Source organism: Sus scrofa, chromosome 1, assembly GCF_054392235.1.
Source record: "Sus scrofa isolate SSC_HxYL_T2T_F1_AM1 chromosome 1, Sscrofa_HxYL_maternal_Yorkshire_Landrace_v2.0, whole genome shotgun sequence".
Taxonomy (NCBI): Eukaryota; Metazoa; Chordata; class Mammalia; order Artiodactyla; family Suidae; genus Sus; species Sus scrofa.
Genome location: NC_139383.1, coordinates 260,187,727 through 260,206,928, shown reverse-complemented (window position 1 = coordinate 260,206,928; position 19,202 = coordinate 260,187,727). Strand labels below are relative to the sequence as shown.

Genomic DNA, 19,202 nt, shown 5'->3' with positions numbered 1-19,202 from the left:
ATCATGTTTATTATCTGTCTCCATGTCTAGAATGTCTGTTCCACAAGGACAGAGGTCTTTGTTTCATTTACAAATATACCTTCAGTGCCCAAAACGATGCTTGATAAAAGCAGACCCTCAACCACCATTGAATGAGTGAATAAATATTGTCAGTTCTACTCTTCCTCGCTGAGCAGTCCTGGACAAATTTTTAAAACTTTCTGAGCCTCCAAGTTTCCTTTTAGAAAATGAGGATAAAGGGATGATCTCTCACAGGATTATGATAAGAATTAATGAGGTTAGCAGGTGAAGAGAATAGTGCAAGATCTATCCCATGAAAAGCTCTGGACAAATACTGGTTTCTTTTCACCTCCTGTGGCCAAATTAGTCTTCTGACTTTTAAGCCAATTTTCAAGCAAATGTATGTAAAAAGAAAGAAGTAGAGGAACTGTGTAGTTTGACTCTATTCTCTAACTTTTCTGTTTCTTGCCCAGTGTATAGAACAATACTGATGTTCCTCCCAGAAATTCTTTCCCTAATTGCTGGAAAACTCTGTAAGTGGAGCAAGCTTTATAACTTGGGGTAGGAGTGAGGCTGGGCATAGCCACTGGCCAAGCCTTTCAAATAGTGTAACAAATGATGTGTGGGTACAACTGGGGAAAATGCACACATTCTTCATGAGTCTGGAGAAATCATGTTCGGCCCCCAGGTGCACCTGACCTGTTAACAACATTTAGACAGATTTATCAGCTGTAAATTTTGCACCATGCAAAACAAAACAAAACAAAACAAAAACCAAACACACACACACACACACACACACACACACACACACACACACACACCCAACAACAACAAAAAAACCCACATTTTTTTTCTTTCTAACATAAAGCAGAAAGATTTGTCAGCAACGGGGGGAGTTCAGGCAAATTAAGCAGAGGTTTGATTCTCTCTGCCCCTCAGTGGCCTGCTTGTGGCACATGGACTCCAGGCATGAAATTCACTGGAGAATTTCTAGGACAGGCATGGATATGGGCTGAGTACTTCAGCAAGGGCTGATGAGCTCTAGTTACAAGAGTCTGGAGTGAGTAAAAAAAGGGACAGCACATCCTTAATTAACACCATAACAAAGAGGGAAAAAAAGAAAGCACATACAAAAAAAAAAAAAAAAAAAAGCATGCAAAACTTTCCAGAACATTTTGTGGTTCTATTCTTTATGTATTTTTATGAGATCATCTGCTTGGAAATGTATTGTTAGAAAAACTAGATGGAGTTAGTTTTAAAACGCCCCAGATCAAACTGATTGCAGTAAGTCAGAATACCATACGGGGGATCATGATACATTATCACTATATGGGGAAAAGAAAATGGAATTTGGACCCAAGAAGTGTATTTTTTTTATTTTATTTTTTTATTTTTAGGACTGTACCCATGGCACATGGAGGTTCCCAGGCTAGGGGTCTAATCAGAGCTACAGCTGCTGGCTTACACCACAGCCGCAGTAACACCAGATCCAAGCCGCCTCTGTGACCTACACCACAGCTCACAGCAACACTGGATCCTTAACCCCCTGAGTGAGGCCAGGGATCAAATCCGCAACTTCATGGTTCCTAATCAGATTCGTTTCCACTGTGCCACGACAGGAACTCCCATACTTCATAATTTACCAGTCGTGTGATTCTGGGTAAATCACTAACTCTCTCAACCTCGGTTTCCTCATTTGTAATGTGGTGATTAGAAAACCAAATTTAGGGAGCTATTGTGAGGGTTTCATGAGCTGATATTTGTGAAATTGTGTTATCAATTTTAAAGTGCAGTGGTGGCATTTATAATTTTTCTGGAGAATTACAAACCATACAAAAAAGTTTTCCTATTTGTCCTTGGGAGGTATGTAGACTCATCACCTTCTTCTCCCTTAGCCACCCCCTGTCTTCCTATAGAGCCAGTTAGGGGCATGTGGGTGTATGGGTATTATATATTACATATATATTAGTGTATAATTAGCATTATACATACCAATATTATTATATGCCAGTATGTAATTAGTATGTATGCTGATTATCATTTAGTATATATGAATGTGTTTCTATAGAGAGATATAGCTGTATCTGTATCTAGCTATAGCTATAGAGAGAGCATCCCCTTTTTTAGCCTTTCTACTGTCACTCATAATCTCTTTCCTAGATGGCTGAAATAGCCAGATTGCCTGTCTTTGTGCTGACTTTCGAAACCAAAACAATCTAAATTAAAAGTATATCTGATCATATGCCTCTAAACCAGCATAAAATTTAAAGTCTTCTGTTTAGTCCAGTGGTTCTCAACCGGGATATTTTACCCCTCGGGGGGCATTGACAATATCTGGAGACATTTTTGTTTATCACATTGAGGAAGGGGCTATGTTTGTGCTACTGACACTGGGGAAGTGGAGGCCAGGGAAGCTGTTAAACATTCCACAGTGCTCAGGACAGCCCCTATAACAAAATCATTCTGCCCAAAATGTCAGTAGTGCCAAGGCTGAGACACCTGAGTTCAGCCCATGGGATCTCCCTGATAAGTTTCTTTTTATAAGAAGTTCTGGCTTCATCACTGCCCTTACATTCTGGCCTTGAGCTAAGGTGAATTACTTTCCTATCTTCTGGTCATTTCAGCAGTTCCCAAACTACACAGTATCCCTAGGCCTTTGTCCCTGGCTGGCCTTCCTTGCCTTTTTCATCTAGTGAACTCCACTTCTCATTCTTTTGTGTATCTCCCTGAACCTTATATTCTCTAGGAAGCCTTCTACATACCCTGGGTCTCTTCTCTGTGTGTCCACAGCCCCTTGCCTTCCTCTCTCACTTGAATTATCACACTGTAATGAGATGCATCTTATTCTGCCATTACATCTTTTTGTGTCTGACTCTCCCACCCATCAATGAGTTCAGAAAGAGCTGGGACCATTCCACCTACATCTTTGTATCTTCAGATGCTTGGAATTATCTGGGCACATGAACTTGGTAAATAAGTATTAATAGACACAGAGAACAAATCCAAACCAGTGACCATCTTATACGTGAAGCTACAGGGCTCTTTTCCAAGGTTGTAATTGGACCACTTGAGCAAAAATTCTTTTCTGGTCAGTCCTGTGACTACTGAGCACCCCAGATTATCAGGGAGTGTTGTATTTCTCTAATGGTAGTTAAAGCATATTGATTCCACTGTGTGCCAGGTGCTTGCAAGGGTTTAATATTAAATAAAATATATTAAATATAAAATCCTACTAAATCTTTACTCTTATACAACCTCTCATTATTTTCATTTCACAGATGTGGAAAATGAAGATTGCAGGTTAAAAAAATAAGTCATACACAGTTGATGAAGCCAGAGTTTAATCCAGGCATTCAGACCCCAGAGACCACTCTCTCAACTGCTGTGCTATATTAATACATTGTCAAAATCACTCTCTATTTGTGGTCCCCTGGTAACACAGTTTCATTGGGACTGCATTTTAGAGATGAAGAAATAGAACTTGTAGGAGACAGCCATCAGTGACACATTCCAGTAACATCCAGGCTAGAAACTGATTTGAAGTCTTTCTGTGCAACTGTATCTCAAGGATCCAACTAAGCCTGTATTTGTCAAAGTTTGCCCATCTGCTGGGGCAAAGAAGCCTGCATTTGCCGGTCCCATGTGAGAACAGACCCTAGGAGTCTCAGTGTCCACCTTGGGGATCTGCTACAGATAGATCTTTGGTAATTACTTTGGTCCCTAGAAATCTTTACCAGATCTGAGACAGCTTTGATTCCTGTCTGGGACAAGTTCTGCATCCTGGGAGGTCTTTGTGCTGAATCCCATTTGCTACAGATCTCTAAAAGCTTCCAGGCTGCTTAACTCTTCCCAAACTTTTTGGTTTAAAAATACATTCCTAATCAGTGGGTCTGGGTGCATTCTTTGTGCCTAGAGAATGTTGTTCCCTTCAACTTTGGAGCAGACCAGTACACAGCACAGACCAAAAAATGTGACACTCCATTTCCAGACTGAGTGGGCTGAGAACACAATGTAGGTGGGGCGGGGGAGGGTTTCCCATGCAATTCTGAGAAGAGAGTTTTGCTTTTTCAGGGTGGTCCAGTGGTCTTGCATTGCTGTTGGCCCCATTTGCTGGGGATCCTTTGGGAAACCTCACAGAAAGTTTATTGCAGAAATTCTCACTTTTGCTTTCTTTTCTCTATGGGATATTTTTTTTCCAGGACCCATAGTACACTTTAAATGGTTGTAATTTGTCATTCCTAACTTGCTATAGATGTTTTCATGTTTTCACTCTACAACTACTCAGGCATCTTGGTAGGTGTTGGGGATACAGGAGGGCACATGTAGGCTTACTCTCAAAGTGCTCACAGTCTATTGGGAAAGACACAATAAAGCCAACTGATGGTGATCACCTCTATAATAGAAGCTTAGAGATCCAGAGATGCAGACCGTATGGATCCTGAATCAGCCCTGGGAATTAGAGATAACTTTCAAGATGATCACTAAATTGACTGATGAGGAATAGAGATGAGCCAGGCAAAATGGTATTGAAGGAGCTGGAAGATAAGGATTACAAGAAATAGAAATAGGATATACAAAGTCACTGGGGCAGGAGAGAGTGCAGCACATTTGGGAAGTGCTGGTAGTTAAATTTGGTTGGAAATTAGAGTATGTGTGTGAGGCTAATTGTTGCAGGTGGTGGGGGAGATTGGTGAGAGAGAAAGACAGGTTGTCATGTATCATGCCCTCTAGGACTTTGCAGGTCATGTTAAGGATTTTGGACCTGGTCTTGAGGGCAAATGTAGCAGATTTTAAAAATTAATTAATTAATGGCTTTTTTTTTTTTTTTTTAAGGGCTGCACCTGCAGTCTGTGGAACTTCCCAGACTAGGGGGCAAATCAGAGCTGTAGCCTCTGGCCTACACCATAGCCAGAGCAACACCAGATTCAAGCTGTGTTTCCGACCTACACCACAGCTCATGGCAACGCCAGATCTTTAACCCACTGAGAGAGGCCAGGGATTAAACCCACATCCTCATGGATCCTAGTTGGGTTCTTTGACCACTGAGTCAGAAGGGAACTCTGCAAATGTAGCAGATTTTAATCAAGAATGTGACATGGTCAAGTTTGCCTTTTTAAAGTCCAATTAAGAGGGGATTCAGCAGAAAAGGCCTGGCCCTTCCATGACTGAATTTTTATCAGAACAGAAACTTATTCTTGCCCCTCTCAAAAGAGCCAGCTGCAGAGGCCGTTAGAGAGTCCTGGATAGTTTGATGATAAAGAGTTGAGGCAAAGCCTGGTCAGACCCAGCAGATCCAGGAGCAAACATGGGACAGTGTGAAGCCTGGGGTTCAGGAAGAATGCAAGACGCAGGAAGAGAGAAAAAGAAGTTGCGGGGAAGAAGACTAACTTTCAGCACACTTCATTCCCTGGAGGTAGGTGGAGTTCCCAGGACTGATGTTTCAGGATTTTAGACACAATTGAAGTCTAAGATTCCAGATGGATTACCCAAAGGATGAGGAGAGTAAGTTACCCAGTGCCAGGCACTGGCATAGGCACTTTGCAGACATCCATCTTAACAGCAGTACCGGGAAGTAGGTGCTGTTGTCTATATTTGCCAGCTAAGGTGAGGGAGGCACAGCTAGCAAAGAAAGTAGCATGGTTTTAACCCAGTATTAGAGTCAGAATTTTAACCAGCATTCTCTAGCCTCAGACTCATTTCGCCAAATGTTAGAGTTAGCACTCCACCTCAAGTAAATCATAATAATCCATTGTGCTTTGATGCCTCCTTAATTTTGTTCTTTAAAGAAAAGTGAGTCTGTGTTACTATTTCCCAACATGAAACCTCCATCCCACAATACTTTGCATCAAGTATTCTGGCTTCTGATCTTCTATCAGAAGCATCATCTCATGCCAGGGTGTACTGACTGCCTGGCCATGCTCATGTTTTCCTGCTTTTTAATTTTTTTACATCAGTGTTCAGCTTCCCAGGTGAGCAGCACAAGTGAGCCTTGATAAGCCTTCCTGTTCTTTCACAGAACGATACCCCTCTTCCCTTTGGAGTTCAGTGTCTACCTATTGGGTTAGAGGAGACATTGATACCCACACAATCCTTGGGATGTAGAACGCATCATTCTAATCTTGAATGAATCTCACCTTAATCTTCCTCAAAGTACCACTCCCAGCCAACTTGCTTGGGTAAATTTAGTTGCCAGAAAGAAAGAGCTCCAGTTGTCTCAGATAGGGAGACAGTGTGGTGCTATGTATGCAAAGAGCTGCAGCTTTAGCTCCATCAGATCTGGGTCCCCAGCTCTGCCACTCAGCTGTGTGAACATAAGCAAGTCCCTTAACTTCACTGAGGCTCATTGTCCTAATTTGTGCATGGCCATAATAAGGCCTATCTCTCAGGATTATTTTGAGAATTGCTTTGATAGAGATTGCCACAATGCAAGAACTTATAAATAAATAATACTCAGTATAACCATTATTATTATGAGCACACCCTTCCTGAAAATCTAGGTGATGCTCCATCCGAAGCAGCTTTTATAATTTTTGTGCATGGGAAAGTGGGGTTCTGTTCTCATTCCTCCAAGACAGGTTGAGATGAATCCTATGTGCAAATGAGATAATGTAGCTCATGAACAGACTACATGATTTTGTAGTTATTTACAAAAGAGAAGCTTGTATATCTGCTTACTTCACAAGATGATGGTGAGGATTAAGAAGATCAACCGAACATTGAAATGCCTTTGTAAACTGTAAAGTAGCATGCCTGCTTCTGCTCATGATTTTTATTTTTAAATCAAATTTATTCCAGTATAATTGACATATAATACAATGCTTACATTTTAAGTGTATACTTTGATGAGTTTTGACAAATGTGTACATAAGGATAACCACCACTTCAATATGATACAAAATATTTCCATCACTCCAGAAACTTCTCTCATGGCTCTTTGCAGATCTACTCTCCTATACTCATTGCCTCAGGCAAACACTTGTCTGATTTCTATCACTATTAGTTTTACAAAATCAAGGACTTCCTGTAAATGGAATCCTATTGGGTAGATTCTATCATGTCTTGCTTCTTTCACTCAGTGTAATGTTTGAGATTCATTCATGTTATTGTAGTTCATTTCTTTTTATTGTTGACCAGTATTCCGTTGTTTGAATATACCACAGTTTTGTTATGTACTCACGAGCTGATGAACTTCTGTATTATTTCCAGTTTGGGGCTATTATGTATAAAACTGCCTGAAATATTCACATAAAATCATTTTGTGAATATATATTTTCATTTCTCTTAATGAAATGAAGAGGAAATTACCTATGATTGAAATTGGTGAGTTGATGTTGTATATGATTAACTTTAGAAGAAATCACCAAGTGGTTTTCCAAAGTAGTTGTATCATTTCACCATCCAAGTAGCAATGTATGTGATGCCCCTCATCCTTGTCAACACTTGGTATTGTGAGTATTTTATTCTAGCCATTTTTTGTGGGTATATAGTGGGATCTGATTGTGGTTTTAATTTCTATTTCCATTATGATTAAAAGTGTTTACAATCTTTTTTGTATGGTGGTCATTTGCACATCTTCTTTTATCAAGTATCTGTTTAACTCCTTGGTGCATTTATTTATTTATTTTTTTTCTTAGTATCAAGTTGGAAGAGTTCTTTTTATCTTCTAGTATTCTGTCATATGTTGGTATTACAAATATTTTCTTCCAGTCAGTGATTGGCATTTTCATTTTCTTAAGTGTCTTTTGAAGAATAGAACATTTTAATTTTGAAGATAAATATCATTTTTTCTTTTATAATTCATACTTTTTGTGTCTTGTTTTGCCTACCTAAAGGTTTTTTCTGTTTTTTAGAATTTTTTTTCGGTGTTACACTTTATGTCTGTGATTCATATTTAATTAATATAGGCATGCAGTAGGAGCTGAAATTCTGGGGATTTTTTTGGGGGGGAGTTGTCGCAATTTTGGCACACAGATATACAGCTGTTTCAAAACTCTATGTTGAGGATGGAATTAAGATGGGGGAATAGAAGCACTGAAGCTCAACTTCTCTCCTAAAAAAACCCAAACTTCTCTCCTAAAAAACAACAAGATTTACAACCAAATGCTGAGAAATCTTCAACCAAATCTACTGGAAACTTTCAAAAAGATATCCTACTCTAGAAGAAAAAGAGGAGCCACATCAAGAGGTAGGAGGGGCGATTACATGGTATAAGCAATCCCATACCTCCCGGATGGGCAGTCTCACAGACTGCAAAGTAACTGGATCACAGAGGCTCACCTACAGGAGTGAAGTTCTGAACCCCCCATCAAACCCCCACGTGTGGGGATCTGGCAGTGGGAGAAAGAGCCCCCTGAGAATCTGGGATTGAAGGCCAGTGGGGCTTGTGTGCAGCAGCTCCATGGGATTGGGGAAAATGGAGACCCCATTCTTAAAAGGCGCACACAGACTTTCACGTGCACTGGGTCCCAGGGCAAAGCAAAGTCTGCATAGGAATCTGTGACAAACCTGACTGCAGTTCTTGGAGGACATCCTGGGAAAACAGGGGTGAATGTGGCGTGTTGTGAGGGAAGGACATTGGAAGCAAAGCTCTCGGGAATATTCAGCAGTGTGCCTTTCTCTGGAGGTGGCCATTTTGGGAAAATCTGCCCCCCCCCCCCATCAGTGCTGAGAAGCCCCAGGGCAAACAGCAATTCAGGTGGGATCACAGCCCCGCCCATCAGTAAACAGGCTCCCCAGGCACACAGCCACATCTAATCTGACCCAGAGACAAAGCCCTACCCACCAGAGGAATAGGAATCAAGTCCACCTACCAGTGGGCAGGCATCAGGCCCTCCCATCAGCAAGCCCCTGCATCAACTTCAGCCACAAGGGGGGCAGACACCAGAAGTAAGAGAGACTACAACTCTATTACCTGTAAAAAGGTCACCACACCAAAAACCTATAAAAATGAAAACACAGAGAACTGTAACTTAGATAAGGGTGAACGAAAACGCCCCAGAAAAACAGCTAAGTGATCAAGAGATTCTTGGCCTCCAGGAAAAAGACTTTAGACTGTTGATGCTGAAGATGATGCAAGACATTGGAAATAAACTGGAGGCAAAGATGGATAACTTACAGGAAACACTGAGCAAAGAGATACAAGATATAAAACTTAAGCAAGAAGAGATGCAAAATAAAACAACTGAAATAAAAAATTCATTAGAAGCAGTCAACAGAAGAACAAATAGCTGGGTGGAGGTCAGATTAGTGGAAATTATGGATGCAGAACAGAAAAGAGAAAAAAGATTGACAACAGATGAAGAGAGTCTCAGAGAACTCTGGGACAATGTGAAACGCACCAACATCTGTATTATAGGGTTGCCAGAAGGAGACAAGAGAGAGAAGGGGACAGAAAAAATATTCCAAGAGATAATAGCTGAAAGCTTCCCTAACATGGGAAAGGAACCACTCACTCAAATCCAGGACCCGCAATGAGTACCACATAAAATAAACCCAAGGAGGAATACCCTGAGACACATATTAATCAAACTGATCAAAATTAAAGACAAAGAGAAAATCTTGAAAGCAGCTAGGGAAAAGAAACAACATACAAGGGAACCCTGATAAGGTTATCAGCAGATTTTTCAGCAGAAACTCTGCAGGCCAGAAGGGAGTGGCATGATATACCTAACGTGATGAAAGGAAAAAACCTCCAACCAAGATTACTCTACCCAGCAAGGCTCTCATTCAGATTTGAAGGAGAAATGAAAACCTTCTCAGATAAGCAAAAGCTAAGAGAATTCAGCAACACTAAACCAGCTTTACAGCAAATCCTAAAGGAACTTCTCTAGGCAGAAAAGAAAAGGCCACAACCAGAAACAAAAATACTACAAATGACAATACTCACCAGTAAATGTAAATATACAGTAAAGATACGAAATCATCCACAAACAATTATGCCACCAAAATCAGAAATCGTGAGGAGGGTACAAATGCAGGACACTGGAGATGCACTTGGAATTAAGAGACCAACAACTTAAAACAATCTCATATATATATATAGACTCATATCAAAACTTCCGAATAACTGCAAACCAAAAATCTACAATTCATACACAAACAAATAAGAAAAGTCAACTCAAATACAACACTAATATAGCCATCAAACCACAAAAGGAGAGACCAAGGGAAGAAGGGAAGAAAAAAGAGCAAGAAAAACAAATCCAAAGCAATTAATAAAATGGCAATAAGAGCATACATATCAATAATTACCTTAAATATTAATGAACTAAATGCCCCAACCAAAAGACGTAGACTGGATGAATGGATACAAAAACAAGACCCATATATATATACTGTCTTCAAGAGAGTTTTTTCACTTCTAGGGACACATACAAGTAGAAAGTGAGAGGATGGAAGAAAATATTTCATGCAAATAGGAATCAAAAGTAAGCTGGAGTAGCAATACTCATAACAGATGAAATAGACTTTAAAATGAAGAATATTTTAAGGGACAAGGAAGGTCACTACCTAATGATCAAAAGATCAATCCAAGGAGAAAATATAACAATTTTAAATATCTATGCACCCAACCTAGTTTCACCACAATATGTAAGGCATCTGCTAACAACCTTAAAAGGACAAATCAACAATAACATAATAATAGAGGGGACTTTATCACCTCACTCACAGCAATGGACAGATCAACCAGACAGAAAATCAATAAGGAAACACAGGCCCTGAATGAAGCATTAAACCAGATGGACTTAATAGATGTTTATAGGACATTCCATTCAAAAGCAGCAGAATACACAGTCTTCTCAAGTGCACATGGAACATTCTCTAAGATTGATTATATCCTGGGCTACAAATCCAACCTTGGTAACTTTAAGAAAATTGAAATCATATCTAGCATCATTTCTGACCACACGCTATATGACTAGAAATCAACAACAAGAAAAAAACTGCAAAAAGCACAAACACGTGGAGACTAAACAACATGCTAAACACCAGTGGATCACTGAAGAAATCAAAGAGGAAATTAAAAAATACCTAGAAGCAAATGACAATAAAGATATGACACTCCAAAACCTATGGGATTCAGCAAAAGCCATTCTAAGAGGAAAGTTTATAGCAATACAATCCTATCTCAGGAAATTAGAAAAAGCTCAAATAAACAAGCTAACTTTACATCTAAAGCAGCAGAGATGTAAAGTTAGAGAAAAGAACAGACAAGACCTCAGAGAGAAAAGAACAGACAAGACCAAAAGTTAGTAGAAGGAAAGAAATCATAAAGATCAGAGCAGAAATGAATGAAACAGAAATGAAGAAAACCATAGCAAAGATCAATGAAATGAAAAGCTGGTTCTTTGAAAAGATCAACAAAATTGATAAACCCTTAGCCAGACTTATCAAGAAAAAAAGAGAGAGTACTCAAATCAATAAAATTAGAAGTGAAAAAGGAGAAGTTACAACGGACATCACAGAAATACAAAGGATCATAAGAGACTACTATATGCAACTATACGCCAATAAAACAAAACCTGGAAGAAATGGACAAATTCTTAGAAAAGTACAATCTTCCAAGACTAAACCAAAATGAACAGACCAATCACAAGTACTGAAATTGAAACTGTGATTAAAAACTTCCAACAAACAAAAGTCCTGGACCAGATGGCTTCACAGGTGAATTCTCTCAAACATTTAGAGAAGAGCTAACTAACACCTCTCCTTCTGAAACTCTTCCAAAAAAACTGCAGAGGAAGGGTTACTCTCAAACTCATTCTATGAAGCCACCATCACCTTGATACCAAAAATAGACAAAAAGATACCACAAAAAAAGAAAACTACAGGCCAATTTCACTGATGAACATCGATGGAAAAATCCTCAACAAAAATATTAGCAAACCACATCCAACAATGCACTAAAAGGATTGTACATCATGATCAAGTGGGATTTATCCCAGGGATGCAAGGATTCTTTCATATCCATAAGTCAATCTGTGTGATACACCACATTAACAAACTGAAAAATAAAATCCATATGATCCTCTCAATAGATGCAGAAGAAGCCTTTGACAAAATCCAACACCCATTTCTGATAAAAAACCCTTCACAATGTGGGCATAGAGGGAAACTACCTCAACATAATAAAGGCCATATATGACAAACCCACAGCTAACATCATCCTCAATGGTGAAAAGCTGAAAGAATTCCCGCTGAGATCAGGAACAAGACAAGGATGTCCACTCTCGCCACTGCTACTCAACATAGTTTTGGAAGTCCTAGGCGGAGCAGTCAAGAAGTAAAAGAAATAAAAGGAATCCAAATTGGAAAGGAAGAAGTAAAACAATCACCACTTGCCTATGATATGATACTATTCCTAGAGAATCCTAAAGACTCTACCAGAAAACTATTAGAGCTCATCCATGAATTTGGCAAAGTCACAGGATACAAAATTAACACACAGAAATCAACGGCATTTCTATACACTAACAATGAATGATAAGAAAGAGAAATTAGGGAAGCAATCCCATTTATCATCGCATCCAAAAGAATAAAATACCTAGGAGTAAACCTACCTAAAGAGACAAAAGACCTGTACTCTGAAAACTATAAGCCACTGATGAAAGAAATCAAAGATGACACAAACAGATGGAAAGACATACCATGTTCTTGGATTGGAAGAGTCAATATTATCAAAATGACTATACTACCCAAGGCAATATACAGATTCAATGCAATCCCTATCAAATTACCAATTTTTCACAGAACTCAAACAAAATATTTTAAAGTTTTTTTGGAAGCACAAAAGTCCCAGGATAGCCCAAGACATCCTGAAAAAGAAAAACAGAGCTGGAGGGTACAGGGTCTTGACTTCAGACTATACTACAAAGCAATAGTCATCAAAACTCTATGGTGCTGGCACAAAGACAGAAATAGAGATCAGTGGAACAGGATAGAAAGCCCAGAATTAAACCCATGCACCTACAGCCAACTCATCTATGACAAAGGAAGCAAGAAAATACAGTGGAGAAAGGACAGCTTGCTCAATAAGTGGTGCTGGGAAAACTGGACAGCCACATGGAAAAGAATAAAATTAGAACACTTCCTAACACCATACACAAAAATAAGTTCAAAATGGATTAGAGACCTAGATATAAGACCAGACCCTATAAAACTCTTAGAAGAACACATTGGCCAAACACTCTCTGACATAAAGGACAGCAACATCTTCTCAGATCCACCTCTTAGAATAATGACATTAAAAACAAAAATAAATAAATGAGACCTAACTAAACTTAAAAGTTTCTGCACAGCAAATGAAACCCTAAACAAAACAAAAAGACTACCCACAGAATGGGAGAAAATCTTTGCAAATGAATTGACTGACAAGGGATTAATCTCCAAGTATATAAACACCTCCTGCAGCTCAATACCAAAAAAACAAACAACCTAATCAAAAAATGGGCAGAAGATCTAAACAGAGAATTCTCCAAGAAGACATACAGATGGCCAAAAAACACATGAAAAGATGTTCAACATTCCTCATCATTAGAGAAATGCAAATCAAAACCACTTTGAGGTACCAACTTACACCAGCCAGAATGGCCTTCATAAAAAATCTACAAAAAATAAGTGCTGGAGAGGGTGTGGAGAGAAAGGAACCCTAGTACACTGTTGGTGGGATTGTAAATTGGTGCAACCACTGTGTAAAACAGAATGGAGATTCCTCAGAAAACTAAAAATAGAAGTACCACTTGATCCAGCAATCCCACTTCTGGGCATCTATCCAGAGAAAACCATGACTCGAAAAGACACATGTACTCCAATGTTCAGTGCAGCACTATTTGCAATATCCAAAACTTGGAAACAACCTAAATGTCCATGGACAGAGGAGTGGATCCAGAAGATGTGGTACATATACACAATGGAATATTACTCAGCCATTAAAAGGAACGAAATACCAGCATTTTTAGCAACATGGATGGACCTGGAAATTATCATGCTAAGTGACGTCAGCCATACAATGAGACATCAACATCAAATGCTTTCACTGACATGTGGAATCTGAAAAAAGGACACAATGAACTTCTTTGCAGAACAGATACTGACTCACAGACTTTGAAAAACTTGTGGTTTCCAAAGGAGACATTTGGAGGGTGGGGGGATGCCCTGGCATTCTGGGATGGAAATCCTATAAAACTGAGTTGTGATGATCATTGTACAAGTATAAATGTAGTAAATTCATTGAGTAATATTTTTTTTAAAAGTCTGTGTTGAAAAGACTTTCTTTTTCCATTGAACTGCATTGGTGTATTTTTCAAAATTCATCTGGCCATGTATGTGTGAGTTTATATCTGGACTTTCTAGTCCTTCTTGTTCTATGTCTATATCCTTAGTCAGTGGGGTGATATCTTGCTTAAGAAAGTTTATGGTAAATCTTTGCATTAAATTGCATAACTTATCTAACCTTGTTCTTTCTACAATTATTTTTGTTATTTATGGCCCTTTATGTTTCCATCTAAATTTTTGAGTCATCTTGTCATTTAGAATTTTGGTTGAGGTTGCATTAAATCTATGAGGTAATTTATAGAGAATGGCCATATTAACAATATTGAGTTTTCTGATCTATAGAGAGAGTATACCTATACATTTTTTTAGGTTTTTTTTTAATTTCAGAAAATTTTATAGTTTTTGATGTAGAAGTTTTGTACACCTTTCATTTATTTAAAAGAATTTTATGTTTTTCATGCTTTTGCAAATACTGTTTTTAAATTTAATTTTATAATTATTTGTTTCTAGGAGTTTTCTTTCTGTCTTTCTGTCTGTCTTTCTGTCTTTCTCTCTTTCTGTGTTTCTGTCTTTCTGTCTGTCTTTCTTTCTGTCTGTCTTTCTTTCTGTCTTCCTTCCTTCCTTCCTTCCTCCCTCCCTTCCCTTCCCTTCCCTTCCTTTCCCTTCCCCTTCCCCTTCCTTCCTTCCTTCCTTCCTTCCTTCCTTCCTTCCCACTCTATGGCATATGGAGTTCCCCCTGGATCAGGGATCAGATCTGAGCCACAGCTGTGAGCTATACCACAACTGTTTCAATGCTGGATCCTTCTCACTGTGCCATGCCAGGGATTGAACATGTGTCCCAGCAGTCCAGAGATGCTGCCAATCCCATTGCACCATAGCAGGAATCTATTTATTCCTAGTTTTATAGTTCATGGTAGGAAAGCTAGTCTGGTACTAGATGTTGTATCAGAGGCCAGAAGCGAGGTTTTATTTTTAATAATAGCCTTGGAAAAATTGAAGTAACTCCTCATGAGCTGCTATTTTTCTCCTTTCTAAAATGTGACCAAAACTCTACAAAAAGACATTTCTTTCTGTCTCTGATATATTCCAAAGTATTAAGCAGATGAGCAGATTGTGTGTGTGTGTGTGTGTGTGTGTGAATGTGTATATGTGTGTGTGTCCACGTGCACTTGCATGTATGCTGCTGCTTACATTTTGTAAATTCTCTTCTGGAGAAATTTACCACTGTCACTCTTTTTTTTAGCATCAGTAATCTAAGACCAGTTTGAAGCACAGCAAGTATAGTATTGTTTGGTTCATTCACAAGCCTGAGAAGCATTGCAAGCTTCCCTACAGCCAGTGTGCAGAGGCACCACTAAAATATTGACTAAAGGGCCAAGCTTAAATTAGAAAGCACAGAAAAAGGGTAAATGTTAACTTATTCAACAAAGTTGTTATATTTGCCTTCAAGTTACCCTTGGAGCCTTGAAAAAGCTGGTTTACAAGAAAAATGTAATGTAGGGGTTGGAAAACCAAGTCTAAAGACCTATTGCGAGAATTTCACGAGCTAATGTTTGTGAAATCATGTTAGCAGTTTTAAAGTGCAATGGTGGCACTTATAATTTTTCTGGAGAATTATAAACAATATGAAAAATTTTCCTATTTGTCCTCGGAGAGACATTTTTGTTTGTCACAACGGGAAAGGGGATGTGTGTGTGCTACTGACATCGGTTAAGTGGAGGCCATGACCAGCCCAGTGCTTGCTACACAAAAATTATTTATTTATGAGAAAATGAACTTAAATAAATCACTAACCCCTGTTGACCTCAGTTTCTACATCTTAGAATAAAGGAGTTGATGGTCTCTAATTCCATTTCAGCTTTATAACTTAGGAATTTTCATGACACTTTAGCACCTAAATCTATCATTATAGTAAAACTTAACTGTTTAGATAATTGGGAAAGGAGAATAGAAATGACATTTATGCAGTGCTTACTATGTGTTAGATATTTTTGCTGTATTTGGAGATGTTTAAGCATTAAAATAAAATCATACTTATCCTTTCCTCTCATTTCTATGGGTTCTGTTAGATTTTCATTATCGTTCTAATTTCTCCAAGTCAACTTTCAAGTGAACAAGGATAAAGAACCATTCTTCTAGGATGAGAGAGAAAAGGGTGTGAGCTGTTTTATGAAGAGAGGTGAGTGTTTTAGCTTTGATGCCATCATTATTTACATGCAAATTCATATTTCTAAAGAATTTGAAGCTGAGCTAAGTAAATATACCAGTTCCTTGAAGTTGATTGATTTCCTTTATTACTTCATTTATGCCTGTATAAAGATAAACTTTAGTATAATCCTATCAAAAAATTCAAATAAGTGGGGTATTTGAGTTTATGAGCTCTCATTACATATGCCATAACTGTAAGGTATAGGCTAAGGATATTTGATAGACTAGACATTTTCTTGGGCAAGACAACTGTGGCTTGTTCTATGAAATGTGACCCTGATTCATGAATGCCAAAAAGAAATCCACCTTGCTCCAAGGTCACCATTCTTCCCTTCCATTATTTTAGGGATTGGTTACCTTGGCTTGTGCTTCTTCTGAAGGGAAATTGGTCAGATTCAATCGTGACAAATGATGTAAAACATAAAGCCTCTTGCACCCTTTGGGTTCTGGGTTTTAGAATCAAAGTCTAGATCCATGTTAGTTTCTGGATCACTCTAGGTATGAACTTGCTAGGGCTGCCATAACAAAATACCACTGACTGCATGGCTTAAAGAACAAAAATTTCTTTCGTCACAGTTTTGGAGGCTGAAAGTCCAAGATCAGAGTTCAGCAGGTTTGGTTTCTCCTTGGCTTGCAGATCCTGTCCATATTCTCACTATGTCCTCACATGGCTTGTTCTCTGTGTGTACACATCCTGGTGTCCCTCCTTCTTCTTGTAAGGGCACAAGTCATATTGGATTGAGGCCCTACCCTTATGGCCTCATCTAACCTTAATTACCTCTTTAAAGATCTTATCTCCAAGTGCAGTCATATTTTAAAGTACTAGGGATTAGGATTTCAACATGTAAATTTGGGGGAAGGGTCACAATTCAGTCCATAACACCCTCTGAAGACCTGAGCATCTGAGTTGATCTGAAAACACATCCATTCTGTCCTACCTTTCTCAGCCACAGGGAAGGTTCAGGCTGATTTTCTGTGGTTTATGTTAGAGCCAGACCCCCTGAGTAACTGAGAAGAAAGATCCATATCTCCTGTGAGAGGAAGCCATAGGGAAGAAGAACCATTCACCTCTCTTTAGATACTAAGGTGTCATCAAGGTGAAATATAGTGACCTTCCTGAGTTGTTTGGGAAAAGAACGTAGCCTAGTTATTGTGTTTAGTGACAGCTGTAGAATTTTAGAAGGTGTACAACCTGTAAGAAAGAACTTCCATAAAGAGAAGCAATCCTGGGCCTATAGGGAGGGGCACATTTCATAATTCACAGTTCTACTGCTGTGTTTGCATGCACGATCTTGACTTTGTCACAAGCCAGAATCTCCCTTCATTGTACTGCGACATGTGTGTATTTAAACATAGATTCATTATGCGTCCACAGGAAGGTTGATTGGAATCATCCTAGGTCTTCTGGGTTGGACATGGCATTAGCAGGAAGACCCACTGGGGCCTGGTGGGCTGCATGCAGGAGGCTGCAGCTGTATAACCAGAGGACTGGTGTGGCAAGGTTAATAACACCCCATATTCCTCAAAGGTGAAGCTTCAGTGATTTTGTTCTTCTATGAGGCCTGCCTGTTTTCAGAAGAAGGAAATCTGATGGACCTGGGAGGCTTCTTGTCCTGGCTTAGCTAACAAGCTCTGCTTCATGTAGGGTGGTGCCAAGGGCTGCCACAGTGATGGAAAGCCAGAGGCCTATGTGATGAATGCAAGAATTGTGGATAGGGAATAAGACTGAACTCTGTGACTAATTGTGACATATTGGGCAAATTTTTTACCTCCCCACAAGTCTCAGTTTACTCCTCTATAAAATAAGATAAAAGGTCTCAATGGCATCTTCTGGCTCTGAAATGCACATTGTCAGGCAGTAATTCTCTTAAAGTACTTTCAAATTTAATTTAATTTAATTATTTTTAATTTATTTCTAAATTTTTATAATTTTTATTTTTTCCATTATAGTTGATTTATGGTGTTCTTATTTATTTATCTTACTTTTTTTTAGGGCCACATCTATGACATATGGAGGTTCCCAGGCTAGGGGTTGAATTGGAGCTACAATTTCCGGCCTACACCACAGCCGTAGTAACATGGGATCCAAGCCACATCTGCGACCTACACCACAGCTCACAGCAACACCAGATCCTTAACCTACTAAGTGAGGCCAGGGGTCAAATCCACATCCTCATGGATACTATCTGGGTTCATTACCACTGAGCTACGACGGAACCCCCAAGTACCTTCAAGTTTTAGAACAAGTGGATTCACCCAGGAATTATTCAGGACTTCAGAATCACATAAACAAAGTAACATTACTACATAAGGGTTTATGTTTTTAAAGCAGACTGATTTTTAAAAATATCTTAACAAATGAAACAATGGTATTATAGGAAAATCAATTATTCCTTTTAAAAAATGCTAACTTTTTAATAGATCCAATTACTGGCACTGAATTTCTATTTAAGGTGCTTACTCATATAATGACATTTGGAAATTGTTTATGTAGTAGGTATTCTCTGTGTCTGAAAGAACAGATGAAGAAGTTAGAAGACTAAGGCGGAGCAAGATGGCAGAGGAGTAAGAGCCCCCCCACACCTTCTCCCCCAAACACAGCAAAAAAACCACATCTATATGTAAAACTACTTGCACAGAACATCAACTGAATGCTGGCAGAATAACTTAAACCTCCAAAAAGGGCAAGAAACTCTTGACATAACTGGGTAGAAAAA

The 19,202-nt window shown here is 38.9% G+C and overlaps 1 protein-coding gene across 10 annotated transcripts in view; it reads left to right on the top strand.

The window, feature by feature from the left end:
• Window positions 1-19,202, top strand: part of LOC146407135 (uncharacterized) — a 975,296-nt gene that overhangs the window by 538,090 nt on the left and 418,004 nt on the right. Inside the window, exon 5 of one of the 10 annotated variants that reach the window (XR_014825606.1) lies at window positions 16,347-16,456. The exons of 8 other annotated variants lie outside the window; for them this stretch is intronic. Coding sequence is in view for 1 of the 2 variants with exons in the window: in XM_084992962.1 (XP_084849088.1) it covers window positions 3,282-3,316 (35 nt within the window). In the remaining variant the exon portion in view is untranslated. Of the gene's footprint in view, window positions 1-3,281; window positions 7,555-16,346; window positions 16,457-19,202 lie in introns of those variants that run through there. One more of the 10 variants, XM_084992962.1, reaches the window with a different exon arrangement.